This window comes from Muscardinus avellanarius (genome assembly GCF_963383645.1).
Source record: "Muscardinus avellanarius genome assembly, chromosome: 2".
Lineage (NCBI taxonomy): Eukaryota > Metazoa > Chordata > Mammalia > Rodentia > Gliridae > Muscardinus > Muscardinus avellanarius.
Genome location: NC_137787.1, coordinates 32424645 through 32447520, shown reverse-complemented (window position 1 = coordinate 32447520; position 22876 = coordinate 32424645). Strand labels below are relative to the sequence as shown.

The window sequence follows — 22876 nt, the reverse complement described above, 5'->3', positions numbered from 1 at the left end:
ATGAACATAATTAAAATGTACCAAGTGCTGTTCTAAATTGGTGGATGAGGATGATAAAGCAGAGAAAGTCAAGATGACTTGCCTGAGATCACACAGCTTGTAAATAATGGAGTCCAGCATAAAACCAAGTAAGTCTCACCCCAGAGTCCACATCCTCAACCAACCATGACCATCCCACCTCTCACCAGATCCGTCTCTTCAAGTCTTCTGGGTACCATCTCTCACAGTAACACTGACTGTGCACTGAGGGTGGGGAAGCAGCTGCGCTGGGCCTGGGGTTTCGGGGTTAAGGAGGTAAACACTGGAGCCAACCCTCCACTGCAGTGCAGGTGGGGCCTCCGCAGGCAAGTGGGGAGGGGCTGACTCCCAACACCATCCCTCCTCAGGGAGTGTTGAGAGGGAGCCGACCTGGTAGAATTTGAATACTGGCTCCATAGTTTCCTAGATGGGAGATTCTTGGGAAATTATTTAAGGTCTCTTTTTAGGCCTGCCAATAAAATAAAATAATACTAAATAACAGATGTCTTCAAACATTGGTCCTTATCGTTCTTCCTTGACCATATATATTTTTTTAATTTAATTTTTTTTTTTTTTTTGCAGGTCTGGGGATGGAACCCAAGGTAAATTGACCTCGAAGCTAGCTACACCCCTTCACAATTTTTTATTCTTTCTTTCTTTCTTTATTTATTTTTTATTTTTTTATTTTTTGGTGGTACTGGGGTTCCTGGAAGCCCTTCTTCCTCCGGGCTACACTCCCAGACCTATTTTATATTTTTGAAACAGGGTCTCTTACGCCAGCACGGCTGGCTTCGAACCTGCGCGATCCTCCTGTCTCCGCCTCCCAAGCGCGGGAATTACAAGCGTGCGCCACCACGCCCGGCCTATTCTTTATTTTTAAACAGGGTCTCACTGAGTTGTGGAGGGCCTAAGTAGCTGAGGCTGTTTGTGAACCCAGATCCTCCAGTTTTAGCCTCCCAAATGCTGGGATTACAAGCGTGCAACACCATGCCTGGCTCTTCCTTGACTATTTATAGACAACTCCAAATATTTACTTTATGCCCAGAACTCCCTCTTCTGAGCCCTAACTGCAACTAAGTGGCCATCTCCATCTACTCCCTGCTCTACTCAAACTCCTTGACTCAAACTCCACCAACTCAAATCTCAAATCCAGAGGTGAGATACCACCATGTCTCCTCTTCCTGCTGCCAACAGCTGTTGCCAGTCCACTCCTAAGTTTTTTTGTGCCCCCTTTCCTTCATTTTACTCCTACCAAGGTTTGACTGCATTCGAGTTTGACTATTGAGACAGCCTCCTTTGAACTCATCACTGGGGATTAAACCCAGGGATGCTCTACCTTTGAGCTACATCCTCAGCCCTTTTTATTTTGAAACAGGGTCTCACTAGCTTGCTGAGGGTCTTACTAAGTTGCTAAGGCTGGCCACAAAACTGTGGTCCCTCTGTTGGAGCCCCCCCACCCCAGGCATGTGCCTGGCTAACCCTTTAAATCACCACGCAGGTCACCTGCCGACCACCTGGCCGCCTGCCTGGTCTAGCCGTCAGGCCCACTATGACCTCACTCACAAGGTCTCCCCCGACTTCTCAGGACTCCCTCATGTATGTCCTACTCCTGATGAACTGTCGTGTTCTTTTACAGAGTGAGTTATGTTAACTGCCCCTGCCCTCCCTCCATCTCGATATGTTCTCTATCTCTCAATGTCCAAATACTGCCCAACTTTGAATGCTTTGTTCAGATAGGCTCTCTTCCAGAATACCACCCCACCTTTGGTTGGAAATTATCCTCTCTTGACAAAATTTCATCACTCTTCTAAGACTTGACTTCGTGTGTGTGTGTGTGTGTGTGTGTGTGTGTGTGTGTGTGTGTGTGTCTGGTTCTAGGGATTGAACCCAGGGGCATTCTACCTCCGAGCTACAATCCTAGCCCTATTTTATTTTATTTATTTTTTGGTGGTACTGGGGTTCCTGGAAGCCCTTCTACCTCCGGGCTACACTCCCAGACTTATTTTTTATATTTTCGAAACAGGGTCTCTTACGCCAGCGCGGCTGGCTTCGAACCTGCGCGATCCTCCTGTCTCCACCTCCCAAGCGCGGGGATTACAAGTGTGCGCCACCACGCCCGGCCCTATTTTATTTTTTATTATTTGTGTTACTGGAGCTTGAATCCAGGGCTTTCTTCTGCCAAGCTTCATCCTAGGCTTTTTATTTTTGATACAGGGCCTCATTAGGTCAGAAAGTTTCACCATATTGCTGAGCTTGTCCTCCAACCTCTGATCCCCCAGTCTTACCCATCCCAAGTACTGGGATTGCAGGCCTGCACCATCATGCGGGGATTTTATTAATTCTTTAGTGGTTCTGAAGATTGAACCCAGAGGCATTTTACCTTCAAGCTACATCCCCAGCCCTATTTTGTAGTGTGTGTGTGTGTGTGTGTGTGTGTGTGTGTGTGTGTGTGTTTACTGGGGATGGAACCCAGAGGCATTCTACCTCCAAGCTACGTTGCTGAAACTGTGCTCAAACCTCTGATTCTCCAACACACCCAGCTTATTTATTTATTATTGTTTTAGTATAGGGATGTCACCCAGAGGCATTCTACCTCTCAGTTATATCTCCAGCCTGATTTTCTTTCTTATTTAGAAACAGGGTCTAAGTTACAGAGGGCCTAAGTTGCCGAGGCTAGTTTGAATCCCAGACCTATTTTATATTTTATTTGGAGACAGGGTCTCTTAAACCGGCTGAGGCTGGCTTTGAACTGGTGGGAACCTCCTGTCTGTCTCAGCCTCCCAAGCGCGGGGATTATAAACATCCGCCACCATGCCCGGCCAATTTTTGGTTTTACTTGGCAATCTATAGGATCTCAGCACCAACCTTTCAAAGATGCCTCCTCAAGCCAAGTGTGATGTCAAACACCTGGAATCTGAGCTGCTCCAGGAGACTGAGGCAGGAATGGAAGATCTCAAGTTTGAAGGCAGCATCAGCAACTTAGTGAGACCTTGCTCAAAGCACACACACAAAGACGGGGAGGGAGTGTCAGTGGTAGAGCATCCATCACACTTAGGCTTCATTCATACCAAGCGAGCATCCCACCTACTAAACTACACACCAGCCCCTGACTCTTTATTTTTGTGGCACTGGGGATTGAACATTCTATATCTGAGCTATATGCCTCCAGCCCTGTTTTACTTTTTATTTCAAAACAGGATCTTGCTAAATTGCCCAGGCTGGCTTTGAACCTATGATCCTCTTGGCTCAGACTCCTAAGGACTAGAGAAACTAGAATTACCAGCCTGTGCCACTGCACCTGGCTCCTGCCACCCGCCCCCCCCCCACTTTGGAAACATAATATTTAAGTTGTTCTTTTATATACATAAAGTGATAGAGAAGGGGCTTCTGATTAACTTAAATAGAAATTTGTCTGTAAGACCTCCATTATAGTATACAATAATTTCAAATACAACTTCTCAACTTCTGGTTAGACTTCAAGGCTGAATACTATAATTAAAGTCAGCTCAAGCCAGGCAAGGTGGTGCACACCTGTACTCCCAGTACTCCCAAGGCTGAGACAAGGAAGATCACAGGTTCAAGGTCAGTGCATAGTAACTTAAAAAGACTTATTTCAAGATTAAAAAAAAAAAAAAGCTTAGAGGTGTGTGGGGCATGGCAGTGCTCTTGTAATCCCAGTACTTGGGAGGCTGAGACAGGAAGATCTCAGATTTGCAGTCAGCCTCAGCTACTTAGTAAGGTCCTCGGCAACTTAGTGAGACCTTGTTTCAAAATTAAGAATAAAAAATAGGGCTGGGGGTGTAGCTCTAAGGTAGAGTGCCACTGGGTTCAATCCCTAGTACCAAATAAATAAATAAATAATAAAAAATAAAAAATAAAAAAGCTAAAATGCTTCTGTGTCCAATCCCTGAGCCTAGGGCATTTTACTACTAAGCTGTATCCCCAGCTTTTTTAAATTTCTGAGACTGGGTCCTACTGGTTGGCGAGGCTGGCTTTGAACCTGCCATTCTTCTGCCTCAACCTCACAAGTGACTGGAGTACAGGAATGCACCATCACACCTGGCCCAGACAGACAGACAGAATTTAATCAATCCACAGCTGCTATGATTTCAAGCATCCCCAGCCCTATTTTTAAGTCTTTTTAGTTTTTTGAAACAGGGTCTCAGTGAGTTGCAAAGGGCCTTGCTAAGTCTGTGAACCGCAATCCTCCGGTCTCAGCCTCCCAAATACTGGGATTATAAGCATGTGCCACTACACCTGGCTAAATATAATTTTTTTTTTTTTTTTTTTTTTTTGTGGTACTGGGGTTACTGGAAACCCTTCTACCTCCGGGCTACACCCTCAGACCTATTTTCATATTTTTATTTGGAAACAGGGTCCCTTAAGCCAGAGAGGCTGGCTTCGAACCTGCACGATCCTCCTGTCTCTGCCTCCCAAGTGCGGGGATTAAAAGTGTGCGCCACCATGCCCGGCTAAATGTAAAATTTTAAAATGTTATATTTAAATAACAAAGGAGAAAACGACCTACCCTGAAGTAGTAGCTTCATCAATATCCAGGTGAAATAAATTATACTAAAACCAAGGCTACTTCACAGCAAGATTTATTAATACATCCAAAAGAAAGAAAGAAAAATCATTTTGTCACACTATATACAGATAATACATACAGTGTTTTATACACATATTACATCAGTTTTTACACAAGAAAAATATACATAAAAATGTAAACTTTTGTATACAAAAACCCTTAAACAAATTAAACAAGGACCAGATAACAAAAGGAGACCAATCCATTATTATTTCATCAAATTTTTAAAACAGTAATACAGTACATTCATTGAGATATATAAATGGAAAATGTGAGCCATCTCTTGTTTAAAGGGAAATTACAAACCAAAAGCCCATCATCTCCCAAAATATGTCCCCCCAGCAACACTACACTCAACACCCTAAGTCTTTCCACCAGATACAGGGGCTCTACCAAACCTGCCCACCTCATCTACCTCCTCGTGTCTGTGCAGAAACAAGTGGCTCCTACTTTTTGTGCAGTTAACTGAGCTTGCAGCCACACTATTAGCCCAATACAGAGGAGAAGAGTCTCAGTTTGTAAATTCCCTTTAAGCAGCTTTATTTGTTTTCTTATATTTTAATGTATGGCATATTAAGCATACTTGTGTGCCAAGGTGAATGAGAACACTGAAAAAGAAGGGCTTTGAGAATTGCTAGTCCTTGCTACCGTGCAGTTACTTTGCTAGAAGAGATTTAAAAACCATCCAACCTGTTGTCTGTCATCTCCTGGATTCAAATAAGCTACCTCACCTTTGATTTCCCACTGCAACTTGGTTTCAACTTACACTTCAGCACCGCAGTCAGTACCACACACTTGCCAACGGGCTTTGTGTTAAAGGCTGCTTCTGATATCAAGTTCCAGCTAAGCTACTACTGTGTGAAGCTACTTAAACCCAGCCTTTCCATGTGAGTCTTCACGGGTACCCACAATCCATTCCCCCCCTGACAGCTTACAAATTTAGGATTGTCTGTCTACCTTCCTTTCTGCAAATGCTTGAAATGTAATCTGCTATCAACTCGTCACAAGATAATTTTTAATGGGACTTTTTTCTTAATTCCTTGTATTCAGTGTGTCAAGTTGATATACTAGTGAAAAATACCTGAAGCTATGGGGAATAAAAATTAAATCCATGTCAAGTACATGCAACTTGGAGTTATCTTAAAAAAAAAAAAAAAAGATCAGGAAGACCTTTAACTAAATAAATGCGAAATGTGCTTAAGACAGCTTCCCAAGAGAGCTGTCTTCTTTCAAAGTTGAATTTTGAACAAGGCAGAATAACAATTAGGTGATATATTTCCCTGCAGCAAGAGAGTAGTTAACTTCCCCCCAGGCAAAATGATCTCAGTGATCATTATTTATTAATGAAAGGAAGAGGCAAACTGGTGAATTAAGTTGATCTAGGAGATGGTAGATGACACATACTAATGGAAATATTAGGATCGCTTCATAACCAAAGTAAGCAGGCTGGGTTGTGGCACTTCTCCATTTCAGAGAGGAAACTCACGAGTGACCTGTGTCTCACATGGGGCAGATGGCATTTTTTAAAATGACAGTCTCCCTTTCAGTTAAACAAACATAACAAAACATAATAAAAAAAAAAAGGAAAAGGAAAAGGAAGATAAATAAATAATGTGTGGATGTCTTTAGATGAGACTTTTAAATGTTCTTTAAATAATTTTTGATAATGTATTTTAAATCATTACATACAACTGCCATTGCAGTGACAATATTCCAGTAGGGGCAGCATTTTGCTAAATGTAAAAGATTGCCATTTAAAACTCATACATATACATGTGTATATACAGTTCTATCAACACTATTTATATACATATATATCTAGAGGGCAATATGTCATTGCCTTTGAATATCTCTGTGTCCACTCCCACAATATATACCAGAGACATACTGTGCGAGTATATACCAAAGTATATGTACACATGCTTCAACATGTATATATACACTTTTGTCTGTGTGTGCATAAGAGCTTTAAAGGCACAATATATAGGGATGCAAGTTTTCTAGAGCTGCAGCAAAGTTAGAACAGAACGTCACAACTGTGAGAAAAGTCAAAAGGAAATAGAGCAGAATTCATTACAAAGGAATTCATTAAAGCAGTTTCATCATGAGTAAAATGAGTTAGTTACAGAGTTCAGAGGCTTATTTGTGATTCTGTATGCTTTCCATTAAAACTCAAATGGAAAATTTATGATTAAACCACAAAACCAATCAAACTATTTAAATGACAATTTAATGACCAGAAGTGCAAAAATAAACCTAAGACTAATATAATCATAAAATCATAATTATGTGTTTTTTTTCCAAGTTATGTAAGATACCCAAAATTATCTAGGTAAAACTTTCTAAATTACTTTTATTTGAATGTTAGCTTTTTTGTTTGTTTGGGGGCAAAGTTGACTACCCAATTCTCAAGATTACTGTCGAAAATATTCCTAAAACTTAGGAACTCTGGAAAAAATTTCAGAGATAATTATTTTTAGAGGAAAAGACTGAGAAGTTAATGATAGATGTGTGTTTTTTTTCTTGAGTGATAAGAGATTAACCAGCAAAAGGTGGTAAAGATGAAGGATAGTGGAGCTGGTAAGCACAGTTCAGACATCATTTGTGATCGCCGTGACTAAGACCACAGTCCAAAGAACTTCCACTTCAGTACGCTCTGATGATGTGCTCTAGACTGTCACCTCCTCTGGCTTACGGAATACTCCAGGATTTTCCATAAACATATAATCTTGCTTAACAGAGGCTGTTTATCTATTATACACACACATTTTTAGGGAAATATATGTATATAGCTTTATCTATACACACACATATACATACGTGTATATATAGATTTATACAAATGTATAAATAAACATAATACTTTTCAATCTTTCCATTGACAAGGCAAGTTCACATTCAGCAAAGTGCCACCACATCCCATATACACATCTCTGTACAGATATACACAAAAGGGTCTGTTGTCACCTTTCAATCAGGGGGAATTTACTCTAGCAAATCCCATTAACCAGCAACTGAGGGGAGAAATGGCACCAATACAAACCCCCTTCTTTCATTTGCATGCATATGTACAAGAAATATGTAGATTCTCTAAAACCCAAAAACCAAGAGTGAATGAAACTGGGAGACGCTACAAAAGTACAACTGTTAAAAAAGAACAGTATGTAAAGCTTTCCTAGGTCTTGACACTGTCTAAGATGAAGTAAATGAGGCTTCAAAGACGACTACAAATGCAGGTGTATTATCCAAGTTGTTCTGACATATTTCAAAATATGTGGTTTTTCAGTATTAAAAATAAATGTGACTGGAACACTTAATAACTCTAATTTTGACTATTTTTGACCACCAGATACTCCGGTAAAGAATGTATAGTGAAATGACAACTTAAAACTCAAATAAAGGAATGTATTTTTAAAAAACTCCACACAAATCAGATAAAAATTAGGGGAAGTTATGATTCTTCCTACAGCCAAAAGTTGGGCACAGGGGTATTCTAACTTCACCTCTAATGGCAAAACTGAGTAACGTTTCAAAAAATGATCTGAAAATAACTGAAGTCACCCCTGCTTTGAAATATGCATTCTGAAATGATCCCACCATTTCCCCTTCAAAAAGTTCTTTATAAAAGACCTGCCATTTTTAACTTCACCAAGAAAAGATAATCAATAATGTTTTATTACTCAGAATATGAAACCTATTATTAACACAAAAAAGATTCAACATATCCCTGGTCCCATCACCCCAATAGATAAACACAGCTCCTAGATGGGTCTGTCTTTCTGTCTCTCTCTCTCTTGCTTTTATGTTCGAAAGTGAGAGGGGTTGGTCTTAGTCTACTGCTTCTCACGTCACTTTAAAAACATGTTAATCCAAAAGTTAAAATGCACATGATATCAGAGCTAGCCTTTTAACATAATATAACATAATGAATAATTTGGTATATTTATACAACTGAGACAATGAGAAAGTAACTCTAATACCCTCAACTAAATAAATCATATTTCTACAATACATTCGGTTACCTTTCTCTATTTGTACATAAGCACACATTCATATCTCTCACACACGTGCCCCCAATGTATTTTTGCATGTGTTTAAAAACACAGACATATACATGCACACAAGTAATTTAATTCTATTTTTAAGTCACAGTGGGAATTCCTTAGTGAGGAGGGATAAAAAAGTTCCTGAATAAGACACTGAGAACATCTAGATTTATTATTTTCTCTATTTTACTTCCCAACTTACAGAATAAACTGTAAATTAAAGAATAAATCCATAGGAAATAAAAGAGGTCTTAAAAACTTAGTTTACAAATTCCAGCTACAGTAGTTGGAGTTTTACTTGATCTATGTATTTCTATTTACCCTGTAACTAAGCTTCTAGCCATCTTAAGTGTAAACCACAGATCATTCACTAAAGAACATGATTCTCAACAGTTCTATAAACAATAATAAATGGTCTAAAGGTGTTCTACATTTTGAGGCCCCAGGATATCCTTTTATTTTATATATCTGCAAGGTAGCAAAGGATAGCTATACACCTTGACACGGCAGAGATCCAGTGTAAAAAGGTGCTTCACTAGTTTTGTTTTGTCAAAAAAAAAGCTCATATATAATTTTTTAGCTATTAAACACATAGGCAACATAATTCATTACACTCAATACAGCTTTAGTATAAAACTTATAATTTATGAGGTGATGTTAATAGCATAAATTAATATACCTTTTCTCTTAAAATCTACAATAAGTATTCTGAAAGCTCATTGGGGAAGGAAATTTTTAAATAAAAGTTTTAAAGCTGTGCATGATGGGAAAGGATTCTGTATGCGGAAGCTGAGATGAGAGCCTGAAGTAGAAAGGGAAAGAGTAGAGGCGAGCGAGACGCCGTGGGCTACTAAACAAATGTTTTCTCTTTCTTGCGCTCTCTTCAATGATGAGTCACCTTTAGTTTCTTTTAAAATTATTTTCTTATTTTAAAAACTGCCCTAATTTCCACAAGGAATCCCTGAGACATACTCAATACTTTACAGTGAAAAGAACTCTCACTGCTGAGAGGAACTGATTCGACCCCTTCCCGACAGACGAAAGCAGTGTGGACAAGTGTCAAGCTTTCCATCATGTTAGCACTAATCCGCTGGAGCCAACTGTACCTTAACGATGCAGGTTGGAGTCATGTCAGGGCAATCAGTCTATTCCCCAAGTAAAAGCAATGGTGTGGCATTTAGCTGCATTGAAGCCTTCTGCACTGCATGTTGAAAAGTTTTCCAAGGGGAACTTTGGGTGCATATAGAGCTTACTTCAGTGGTCCCCAGCTTAAAAAACAAACGAACAAACAGAAACAAGAAAAACAAAAAACAAGTGAAAGAAGAGGATTCTATTACTCTTCAGCCAAGACCAGTACAGATCCTGTGTGCGCACGCGCATACGGCAGTCCCGGGTCGGGCATCGGTGAGCAGGCAGAGGGATGAAGGAGGGTGCGCCGCCCACAGGGCTCAACACGAATTCACCAGACTGCTCCCCTGGGACTGCCTTTCGGACTGACCTCGAGATCACCCAAAACCCAGCTCTCCCAGCACCCAAACAGTCCCCAAATGTGGGACAGATAAGGAAAGTCGTATCAAATTTGCTCTCTTTCTCTGAAATGCCACATCTTCTTTTATTAGTTCTGTATCACAGTGCGGAGAGAAAACTAACAAAAAATAAGAGCTAGAGTGAAAAACAGAAAAGCCTTCCCAAGTCTGACCCGCAGTTGCAGCGTTAACGGCACTGGGTTATGACCAGAGTCAGAATTACTTGTGTACATTTATGTTTCTTTTCTAACTCACTGGTCAGGGGGAAATGCTTACCAGAGATACAGATATGTTTTTCACTAATATTAAAAACCTTTGAAAGACAGCATTTATGTTGCTTTAATTTACTAAAAATGATTTTGGCTCATTCCAGACTACGATATAGAACAGCTTATATAACGGTGAAGCATATTAAGAAATTAAATTGTTTCACTTTCCTACAGAATGCCAATGAAGACTCACTTATTGTGAGGGGAAAAAAAAAACCTGTGCCATTCTGAAATCTATCTCCATCCCAAGAAATGTATTTTTGGCCAGGAAAAAATTCCTTAGAACAATGTAGGTATTCATGATGAAAGACATACAAAGACTGTTCAGTATGGGATTCAATTTTCTTCCAAGGAGTCCTCTAAATTGCGTCTTTAAACTGGAGCATTCTATTGACCATTTACCATTCTATTAAATTATTCCATATATACCAGATTAAGAATAGAATTTTAAAAGGATAAAAAGGATGAAGAAATAAAAAACTAGACACCTATAATATTTTAATGGATTCCAAATCCATTAAATAATTAGTGTTAATATCCTCATCCTTTTTCAATACTGATCCATAACGACCTTCTGAACTAAATTAGAGAAAAGGCTACAGCCTCATCTGGAGGCTGATGATGAAGCCTATCACTATCACAGGTGCCCCAAGGTGCAGGAGCTCAGAAAGCACAGCAGCCCAGGATCTGGGGTCTGACAGTGCTCGAATTCTAATGCCAACTCATAAAACACCCATGCTAGCCCGGAGTGGGGACCATGCTTGTAATCCCAGTACTTGGGAGGCTGAGACAGGAGGATTGCAGGTTCGTGGCCAGCCTCAGTAACCTCATGAGGCCCTCTGCAGCTTAGTGAGACCCTGTTTCAAAAAGAAAAAAAAAAAAAAAAAAAAAAAAAAAAAAATCAGGCTGGGGGTATAGCTCGGAGGTAGAGTGCCCCTGAGTTCAATCCTCAGTAATACACACACACACACACACACACACACACACACACACACACACGCCCATGCTACAGGACAATAGAAGGAACTTGAATGGATAGGGCACCTGTGAGTACACAGACAGTTTCCATCCTAACCCAAGCACTGTCTTTGCGCCACTGTGGATTGTAGTCATGGATGAGGACAAGCTCTTACAAGGAAAAGTTTTAGTGTTAGTCACAGAAAATGATAGTCCTAACCTCAGTTGAGAGATTGAGTTTGAGAAATAAATGTTATAGTTACTTGGCAAAGATAAAATGTTAGCTTTCTTTAGTCTTAGAGACGGTAACACCAATTACAATACAATAGACTAGGAAATTACTTTTCAATTTGATCTCCATAGCCACTATTTGCTTCTCGTTAAGAGACACTCTTCTCATAGAGGGACACTAGACATACCACACTGCCCGCCAACACAACATTTCTCAGGAAGTCATTTATAAAGCAAGTATTTCACACACGGTAGGTACTAGAGAAAATAAGCTCTTGCTGTATAAGTTATGCGACAATAATTAGAAAATTTTTCCATTGCATAGCCTGTCAATTGGTGGATTAAGTGTAATTACTATTTACTATCCTGAACTGTTTACTAGCCATAGAACCTACCCGATGTGAACACTGCTAAGCCATTTTTACAAAGGAGAAAACAATGTCTTAAGTAGTCCTACTAGAGTAACGTTAGCAGTGAAAGGAGAGAGCGCCCAGCTTTTCTTCATAGGCTATAGCTTCATCTGCCATAGGTCACAGTATCAGTTCTTCAGAGCACAGAATGCTCCCATGAACTGCAGCAACTTCGAAAATTAAATCACAGGAACACAATCTAACTGGCCTTTATAAATGGTCCCATAGAACTGCAGAAATAGAGCAAGCCTTCTCTGCCACTATTCCTCATGCACTGAACACTAGGGCAAAAGCTGTTTTTCGCCTAATTAGGATCTTATGTAAGATCTGTTTTAAATTCCAGTATTGCCTTATGATAAAGGACACTAACTTTTATATTTCTGGAGTAAAAGATACTTTATTCCTTTCTTTGCATACAATAGTAAATCTACTACTAATAGACTAGAATTTCTCTTATAACTAAAAGAAAAACATAACGGATATCTCTGGGCTTAAAGATGTTCCCTCTCCCACCAAGGGACTCACAAGACAACAGAAAAAGCAAAGCAAATTGCAAGCCTGGATATTTGTTTTCAAATAGATGAAAAGGGAAAACGTTTGTGTCTGTTAATTATTCAACCCTACGCTGGTACTTTCTAAAGTGCCCGTTCCGCGGCTATCATTATGGGCAACTAAACAAAAGTGAATTTACTCAATGTTTTTGGTGTGAGCTGTAACTGGAAACATTCTTGATCATTTTATGCCTCCTAACTAGAAAGCAGAGAAGGGCTTTTAAATGCACATGAAACAAAATTGCAAACAATAAAATGTGCAACTTATTGCAAACTCAGTTTTGATAACTGAAGATTTTTAAGCAGCTAACATGAAGGACAAATAACCAGAAAAAGTTCAAATCAACTACCTAGGACTTTCCCTTTGCTGTCAATGAAGGGCAGATAAGGAAGTCCATGTGCTGCTCTGCTACAAACTTTACTTAGAACACAATGGAGACAAAATGAAATGGCTGGGAGTGCACAGGTACCTGGTGATGATTACAATGGGACATGAAAATGGCTTAGCAAACTAAATGACACTTGTGAGCAGGTGACACAGCGCACTAAAGTGGAAAGCTTCAACATAGGTTCACAGGTGAGAAATGCTCAAATTGTCTCTCCTCACCGTTCAGAATAGAAATTTATGGTGATACCAAATATAATTTTGCTTTGAGACATAATTTATAATTTAGAAATTTCTCAATATGAAAAAAGGCAAAGCTATTAAAAATAAATCTTCCAATCAATTAACATGATTTAAAAAAAGTAAATATATTATAAACATATTTTTGGCCCCCCAAAAACTTCAATAAATACAAAATAGGGCATATTATGATTTATCTAGTTATGTGATATCTCCCTCCATAATCTCAGGCACGTGGTATCTGCATAATGCCTGCTGATCACCATCGTTCCTTTAAAAAGCAGAGAAAGAAAAGCTTCCAAAAGAAGGGACTGGTTGGGACTAGCATGGCATAAAGAGAATACATGTAGGAAGTAGGAAAATACATCCAAATCTTTATTTTTTAGAAAGGAATTAAGATCAAATATTCCCTGACAAATTAGATGTTCTCTCTGCATATCCTTTAAAATATATCTATGTAACTTAGACTAGACTCGGGTATAAATAGCCAATGGTTTCTTTCGGGAAAGTGACACTTCTCACAAAAGCAGAGTAAAGATGCCTTGAAATCTAGCTCTACCTTCCTGGGGTGGAGAACACAGGCAAGAAGAAACCTCACATATTCATGTCATAGTCACCATCTCATTAAAATACCCAAAAGGATTTATAACCCTAAATTTCTGGTACTTAAAAAGGATTTTCCAAAACTAATTTCAAATTTATTTAAACTTAAGGACCAATTATCTTAAAGGTACCAAATGCAGATGAAATTTATTCTAATTTCCATATTCTACTTTGAAAGAAATTTTAAAGTGTGTATCCTTCAGATATTACAAATCACTTCACAACTGGTACACTGATTCTACGAGTGTCTTCAACATTTTACAAATCTTACCAAAGAATCACTACTGTAAACATGAAAAATTCAAAAGCAAAACACGGATCAAGGACTTCATCTTTCAAACCCATCTGACCTATCCTGCCTTTTCACATCAAGACATTTTTTCAGTTACATCTTGCAAGTGTTTTCCATGGGCAAGAGATTTAGAAACAAACACATGTCTAAAAGGGAGAAGTGACCAGCAGGCCCCGGGCTTCGGAGCCCCGCCGTCGCTCCTTGCAAGGCTCTCTCATCCCGCCCCCCATCTCCAACACTGATGTGAACTGAGATTTTGCGTCCCTTTTCTTCATGGGCTAACTTTTAGCAGAAAAGGGTTGTTCTATTCACACAACTGGACCAACTCAAGGTCACTCGGTGGAACAGAATGACCATCGTTACTAGGGTGTGAGATGTAAGAAAGGAGAAAAGTGACTTATACTCATTACGGGAATAAGAAAATAAACAAACCTATGAGACAGCTACTTCCTGCACCGCACAAAACACACGCATGGGTGGACACACTCACAGATCAAAAGACGACTTTTTTCTTTTCAGTTAACCATGATCACGATTAGGAATGGGTCCTGGCCTCACTGGCATTTGGCAGTTGGTGCTGAGTCAAAGCCTTGGCCTGCCTCTACACACCACCTGCTAACTCCTACACAGGAACTCAGTTAATAGGATCATTCTACCTAGAACCACCTATATCAAAACCTGTCTATAGAATGAAAAGCACTGATCTGAATACTAGGAAATATAAAGGGCACTGGTAATCTGAGGTATCTTCCCTTCTAGGACTTGCTGCTAGAGGCCAATCCTGTCCAGTCACTGTGCTGCACCACCACGGAAGCCGCCGGCCGAGCGGGCCCGCCGGGAGGGGATGAGCACCACTGCCAAGGAGCACGTGTGAACACTGAAGCGAGGTCCGCGCGGCCACTGGCGGAGCTGGGAAGGGGCGCCCCTCTAGTCCCCACCTGTCCTTTTTAAATCTTCTTTAGGAGAGGGAGAGGGGTGCTAAAGAGGAAACAAAGATAGAAAACACCGGGCTCCCCGCCTGCCTGCAGACAGACATGCTCAGTTAGGGGAGGGGAAGGGGGAAGATGCATTATTGGTACTTGCAGCTGTGGCACCTGTTACTGTGAAGCCTGTGGGAGGGGCTATAGAGCTGTGGCTGGGCTGCAGGTCTTTAGGAATGCCACTGTGAGAACTCAGCTGGTGGCCGAAGGCTGCGCTGAACTGAGGGAGCTGCTGCTTGGGAGAGGTGGAGGCCATTAGTTCAGCGGAAGGCCCCATGCCACTGAAGCTGGTTTGTGGCAACCCCGGAAGCACGCTGGAGCTGCTGGGGGTCGCGGTGGCGAAGGCAGGCTGTGTGGTCTCTGAGTTCGAAGTGGTGGGTGGCGTGGATAGGGACGTGGAAAGAAGATGTCCATCTGCGCCGAGAAGGTTGCTAAATGGAGAGGTGTCTCCAAGGTTGACAGGGAGATTGCCCCAGTGAGTCCTGGGGTTGACCACGCCTCCAAGTGGCACCTCGAGTTGGGTTGGGAGCAAGTGCTGCGTCATGATGGGCATCTCTGCTGAAAAGGTAGCTGCCATATTATCACCAGAGAAAGATGTTGTATGGGGAGAGGTGATGTGGTCACTGTAGGGAGACGGCACGTGCTCACTATCATAATGGCTTCCGTGGGGTGAGGAGTGTGAATGGTCACTGCTGTATTGCTGTCGTGAGGTGATTAGGTCGTCTGCCTTGCTCAGCAGCTGGGCAGGATGTGGCCTCTGGGAGGCATGGCTGCCATCGTGAAGTCCATGAAACTGTCCTGGGAAGGCTCTCTCCCCAAGTGCACTCTGGCTGATCAGAGTGGCAGAAGTAAGGCCGACGTTGGCTGGGGCAGGAAACTGCCCCTGGATCTGCCCTGCCAGGGGTGTAGGTGGGTTGGACAAGGTAGCAGAACGGAGCAGGTTCTCGTCCAGCTCTAGACTAGAAAAATTATCAGGTACTATTCGCCCATTCAATAGCTCCCCAAGGTCCGTGTTTACTTCTCGGCTCAAGGACTGGATTCCTGAAGCTCCAGTTCCCGTGGAGAACACCCCCATTCCTCTCTCTGACAGCTCCTGGACTGGTACACCGTCTGACTGGGTCAGTACCCCAATGGTACTCAGGCACTCAAGAGAAGTGACGGCCTGCAAGGCCCGTTCCAGCTCCTCAGCCTCTTCGGTCGTTGGGAGGAGGTCTCCATTTTTTCCTGTATCAACAAAGGCCAGTGAGAATCAGCAGGGCTCACAGTTGATCCACGCCCCAGAAATCACACATTGGAATAATTTTAAACAATATTCTATTGAAGGAGAGTCCCCCTTGAAAAGGGAAGTTTCTAGCTGGGCGTGGTGGCACACGCTTGTAATCTCAGCATTCGGGAGGCTGAGACAGGAGGATCCCTGTTCAGGGACAGCCTCAGCTACGCAGTGAGGCCCTTTGCAACTCAGTGAGACCCTGTTTCAAAATAAAGAATAAAAAAATCTGACTGGGGGTGTAGCTCAGAGGTAGAATGCCCCTGGGTTCCATCCCCAGGACTGCAAAAAAAAGGGGGGGGGGTTCTAAAAAAATAGCTGGGTGGGTGGCAGGGGGGCACGCTTGTAATCCTAGTACTTGGGAGGCTAAGATAGGAGGATTGCAGGTTCAAGACCAATGCATGGTCATTTAGCCCCTGTTTCAGAATAAAGAATAAATAGGGCTGGGGGCATAGTATAGAGGAAGAACTTGCCTGGGTTCCATCTCCAGTCCCATGAAAGAGAGAGAGAGGAGAAAGAAGCTGGGGGGGGGGGGAGAGGAGGAAGGAAAGAGAAAAAGAAGAGAGGAGCAAGGAGAGAGAGAGAAAGGAAGGACGGACGGACGGATGGAAGGGAGGAAGGAGGGATGGTAAGGAAGAAAGAAGGAAAGAAAAGGGAATTGAACTGAAAGAGAAATATTAATCTTCAGGACAGGTCTGAAATGTCAGCACCTTGGAACCTGAATCACCATCTTCAATTTATAAACCTCTCCAAACCATCTTATTGAATGCTTAACTATTAGGGACTTTAAGGATTACCAAATTTAAAACTCATGGTGACTAAGTGACTGTACTTGTGTTTACTAAAATTACATTAATTTGTCACTAAAATAGGAAACAGAGGCTGTGTAGAAGAGGTGCCTTGCTTTCTCTGCACCTTGGTTTTTCCGGCTGGGAGGCAGCTGAAGATGACTAGAATACAGAAATTCACGCATGTATTTTAGTACAGTACTGAGCACTCAGTTTATTTTGAGAATTCATTTCAAATTGCTTTTGCTTTACTCTCTAATCCTTCTCCCTCACTGTTTTCCCAATTATAACTAATATTTATAAAATGGAAGCCCATGAGCAACTCTGATTTCACTTCCAAAATTTAAAAACTCTGCTGTCAGGAACTTTATTAATCACCATGGAAATATCCAGTTATTAGTGGTGAAAAAACATTCTAATAAACCGGGTATGGTGGCACATGCTTGTAATCCCAGTAATTGGAAAGCTGAGACAGGGGGATCACAGGTTCAAAGCCAGCCTCAAGAACTTAGCGAGGCCCTCCATAACTTAGTGAGAACCTGTTCAAAATAAGAAATAAAATTGGAGACCGGGCGTGGTGGTGCACGCTTGTAATCCCCACGCTTGGGAGGCAGAGACAGGAGGATCGCGCAGGTTCAAAGCCAGCCGCGTGCACTGCCTTAGGAGACCCTGTTTCCAAATAAAAATAATATAAAATAGGTCTGGGAGTGTAGCCCGGAGGTAGAAGGGCTTCTAGGAACCCCAGTACCACCAAAAAAAAAAAAAAAAGAAAAGAGACATAAAATCGGGCTGGAACTTTAGCTCAGAGGTAAGATACCTCTGGATTCAATCCCCAATGCCAAAAAAAAAAAAAAAACCCTAATAACACAAAATATTCTCTGAAAGCACTGGAGTATTGATGGGGTTCAGCAAACTTTGTTTTGGAAAAGTATACTTCAAGTAAGAATGGGGTATTAAAATTAGAGCAAGTTCTTCTTCTTCTTCTTCTTCTTTTTTTTTTGGTGGTACTGGGGTTCCTGGAAGCCTTTCTACCTCTGGGCTACACTCCCAGACCTATTTTTATATTTTTATTTAGAAACAGGGTCTCCTAAGCCAGCGCGCGCGGCTGGCTTCGAACCTGCGCGATCCTCCTGTCTCCGCCTCCCAAGTGCGGGGATTACAAACGTGCGCCACCACGCCCGGCAGAGCAAGTTCTAAAAGATTTCAAAACTCATGTTTTAAATGTCTGTTCAAAAATAAACTAAAATATCCCAGTACTTGGCTAGGACAGAAGGACTGCAGGTTTGAGGTCAGGGCACAGTAACTTAGTGAGACTGCTTCAAAATGAAAATAAAAAAGGGCTGGGGGTGTAACTCAGAGATAGAGCATCTCTGGGTTCAATCTCTAGTATAAATAAATAAATAAATAAATAAATAAATAAATAAATAAGGTAAAATTACTCATTTTAAGGAACAAAGTTATATATCTAGCTATCAAAATATAAATCTAGTAAACCTATAATATGGTTAAACAAATTACGCATTCACCTCTGAAATGGGTAAAATAACAACAGCAGTGTTGTATTTTCTATCTATGGTGATAGAACTTTTTATGTGACAAGAAATTCAGACACATCTCAAAAAACTAGTTCCCTTTTGTAAACTCATATTTCACACCAGTCTCCTTAATTAAAATACTAACCGTACCTTCAAAAAAATCAAAATCTTGTAAGTCATCAGGCAGCCGCGGCAGGACGTCCGAGAAGTCCTCCTGGTTCAACTCCAGGTCGTGTGGAATGTCAGTGATCTCACTGGCGATGTCGTCCGGCAACTCCTCCGCACTCAGCTCGGGCGTGGACGGGCTCCTGGGAGACAGAGTGGTTGGTTCCCAGGCTCTCCCACCTCGCCCCAGAGCTGCCGCCGCGGGTTCAACCCACATAAAAGGAGGCTAATGTCTTTGAAATTATTATTATGTTTTATTTTTTTGAAGTACTGGGGGTTGAATCCAGGTGCATTCTACCTCTGTATACCACCTTATCAAGCCCTACTGTGTTTTTAATTAATTTTTTGGTGGTATTAGAGGTGGAACCCAGGGGCTTTCTACCTCTGGGCTACACTCCCAGACCTATTTTATACTTTATTTGGAAACAGAATCTCACTAAGTTGCTGAGAGCCTCACTAAGTAGCTGAGGCTGGCTTCGAACCTGTGCAATCCTCCTGTCTCAGCCTCCCAAGTGCTGGGATTACAAGCTGTGTTTTTTTATTTTAAAACAAGGTCCTGCTAAGTTGTTTAGGACCTCTCTAATTACTGAGGCTGGCCTCAAACCTGTGATCCTCCTGTCTCAGACTCCCAAATACTGGGATTAAGAATGTGTGTCACCATGCTCAGCTCAAGAAATTTCATATTCGGTACAAACATGGAAAATCCTAGCATAAAATGTCTCCTTCCGTACTTCATGAGAAAAAAATTTGAAAGCAAAGATCATATACAGTCATCTATTTCTATAACCTTTACATTGTGATTAAGACAATACAATCTATAATATTTTTACTTTCAAAGTAGAATGTGAATAAATTTCATATTAGACGTGCCTTAATATTTTTAAGTAGAATTTCATCAAAATAATGATTTAAAGCCAGGCGTGGTGGCGCACACTTGTAATCCCAGCATTTGGGAGGCTGAGACCAGAGGATCATGGTTCACAGACAGCCTTGCTACTTAGTGAGACCTCTGCAACTTAGTGAGACCCTGTTTCAAAATAAAGAATAAAAAATAGAGCAGGGGGTGTAGCTTGGAAGTCAAATTCCCCTGGGTTCAATCCCCAGACCCATAAATAAATAAACAAACAAACAAACAAATTATATATATATAAAATGATTTGAAAAATAAAATAAATGGCAGGGCATGATAACCTATGCCTATAATCCAAATTACTCAGGAGGCTGAGCCAGGAGGATTGCAAATTTAAGATCAGCCTGGAAAATTTAGTGAGACTCTGCCTCAAAATAAAATTTTAGAAGCCAGGCTGAGGTTGGGCATGGTGGTGCACACCTTTAATCTCACTATTTGGGAGGCTGGGTCAGAAAGAGCATATATTTGAGACCACCTTCAGCAACTTAGCTAGATTCTCAGCAACTTCGAGAGACCCTATTTTAAAGTAAAAGTAAAATAGAGCTCAGCATATAGCTTGGAGGTAGAATGCCCCTGGGTTCAATCCCCAGTAGGACAAAAACATAAACAAAAGCTGGGCATGGTGTACATGCCTGCAATCCTAGTACTTTGAGGCTGAGTCTAAAGGATCATAGGTTCAAGATTTTGTGAGCTACTCAAGAACATAGAGATCTGGTTTCAAAATGTAATAGGGCTGGGGTGTAGTTACAAGGTAAAACACCCCTGGGTTCAACCTCTAGCACCTAAATAAATAACTAACTAAGCCTTTAAAACAAAGGAGCAGGGATGTAGCTCAGTGGCACAGCACTTGCCCAGTACAGGTAGAGGGGAGGGGGTAAGAAAGGTAGGTTGACTGGTTGAAATGTTTAACTTAAAAATCGTTTTCATTTGGGCAAAATCTTCAAGTCTGCCAAAATTAATAACGCATCATATTTCTTTTCTTTTTCTTTTGTGGTGCTGGGGACTGAACCCAGGGGCATTCTAACTCCGAGCTACAACCCCTAAGCCTTTTTTCTTTCTTTTCTTCCTTTTTCTTTGCCATACTGGGGAATGGAACCCAGGGGCATTCTACCTCCGAGCAACACCCCTAGCTCTATTTCATATTCTTTGTTTTGAAACAGGGTCTTATTAAGTAGCTGGGGCTGGCTGCAAACCTGGATCCTCCTGTCTCAGCCTCCCAAGTACTGGAATTACAAGTGTGTGCCACCACGCCTGGCTAATGCATCATATTTCTGATGGAATAATTCTTCTGAAACATATGTGGAATTTCTTTTGTAAGAGAAAATTCTAAAAAAAAAAAAATTGTGTGTGTGTGTGTGTGTGTGTGTGTGTGTGTGTGTGTGTGTGTGTTAGTGTAGTGGGGCTTGGGGGGGGTGCCAAGAATTGACCCATGGGGCATTCTACCTCCAAGCTACATCCCCAGCCCTATTTTATCTTAAAACAAGGTCTCACTAAGTTGCTGAGAGTTTCACAAAATTGCTGAGGCTGGCTTTAAACCTGCACTCCTCCTGTCTCAGCCTCCCAAGTACTGGGATTACAAGTATGTGCTACCATGTCTAGCCAAGAATATATAATTAAATTTGGAATTTCAGCATCTGCTCTCTGCTGTAATCAAAAGCTTTATTATTGGTAAAAATTTGTACCTAAAACTCAATACAGATATTGACAAAGTATGCACCCCAAACCATAAAATAAAAAAGTCTAGGCAGATATACCGAATGGCTCTGCAATCGAGTGCCAACATTATTATAACGACGTGAAAATAGATGTTCTGAGAACAATCAGGAAACCTAGAGGAAAGCCAAATCCCGACACCACTGACCGGATCCGAGAGGTCTCCACTGGCAGTGAGACGCTGGTGGGCATGCTGAGGTTCCCTTGGGGGACCGCAGGGGGAATGGGCTTTTGGGGTCGACGAGGTCCACGCCTTCTCTTCTTCTTGTGTTTTTTGGTAAGTGCAGGAGGCTTGGTTTTTTTCCTGGGTTTCCTCTGCTGCTGGTGCTGAACTTTACGGGAGTTATCTCCTCTCAAGAAATTATCCTTTGGAATGAACGAATGGTTGTTTTTAAACTGAGGCTACCCACTGATCAATCTTACCTAATCCCTCCTGGCATGCTATCGCACAGTAATATGAATACAGAGAACAATAATACTCTGCACATTTCAAAAAAAAACTAGAAGAAATGATTTTGAAGGTTTTGACTACAGAGAAATAATTTTTTTTTTTTTTTTTTTTTTTTTTTTGCGGGTCTGGGGGTGGAACCCAGGGACATTCGACCTCTGAGCTACACCCCCTGCCCTATTTTTTTTTTTATTCTTTATTTTTGAAACCGAGTCTCACTGCAGAGGGCGTCACTAAGTAGCTGAGGCTGTCCGCGAACTGAGATCTTCCAGGTCTCAGATTCCCAAATGCTGGGATTACAAGCGTGCGCCACCACGCCCGGCTAGAAATGATAATATTTGAGGAGACATTTTAACCAGCTTTAACATTACACAATGCATACATGTATTGAAACATCACATTACTCTGCTAATATGTACAATTTTAAATGATTTTATGTAGTACTGAATACAAATTTTATGAAAAATAAAATCTGGAAAATGAAAAAATCTGGAAAAAATCTTACAAATACTTTAAGAACCTTCTATCTTTGAATATTGTATACAATGCCAAAAACATATTATATGCTTAAAACTATATGTAATACTCAAATGAACATAAATTCATTTAATTCACATCAATTCAGCTTATACATATTTCATCCCATGTATAGACACTGTGACAAACACTACAGTATAAGAAAAAAATAATTTGTAGTATCCAAGAACTTACTCTCCTATGGGAAAACATGAATAAAAGTAAACATAAATCCAGTATAGGGAAAAGTGAACGATGATGATATAATACCTCCTATGGGCACACCAAGAAAAACTGATCATTCTTAGTTCTGGGAGATTAAAGGGTAAGCAGGATGTTAAATGGTAGGATAATGGAGATCGTTCTAGGCTAAAGGATTTGCACAGACCAGAAAAAAAGAACAGCAAATAACGAGGTATGACTGCCCCCTAGGATGAA

At 41.0% G+C, this 22876-nt stretch overlaps 1 protein-coding gene across 1 annotated transcript in view; it reads right to left on the bottom strand.

Annotated features, from left to right (window-relative positions):
• Window positions 1-15154: 15154 nt before the first annotated feature.
• The window catches only part of INO80D (INO80 complex subunit D), a gene marked incomplete at its 3' end in the record, with an annotated part of 58324 nt that continues 50602 nt past the window's right edge, over window positions 15155-22876 (bottom strand). Inside the window, exons 8-10 of the mRNA XM_080720018.1 lie at window positions 21623-21840; window positions 18837-18994; window positions 15155-16320 (exon numbers count right to left, since the gene is read on the bottom strand). Of these exons, the coding sequence (XP_080576144.1) occupies window positions 15155-16320; window positions 18837-18994; window positions 21623-21840 (1542 nt within the window). The remainder of the gene's footprint in view (window positions 16321-18836; window positions 18995-21622; window positions 21841-22876) is intronic.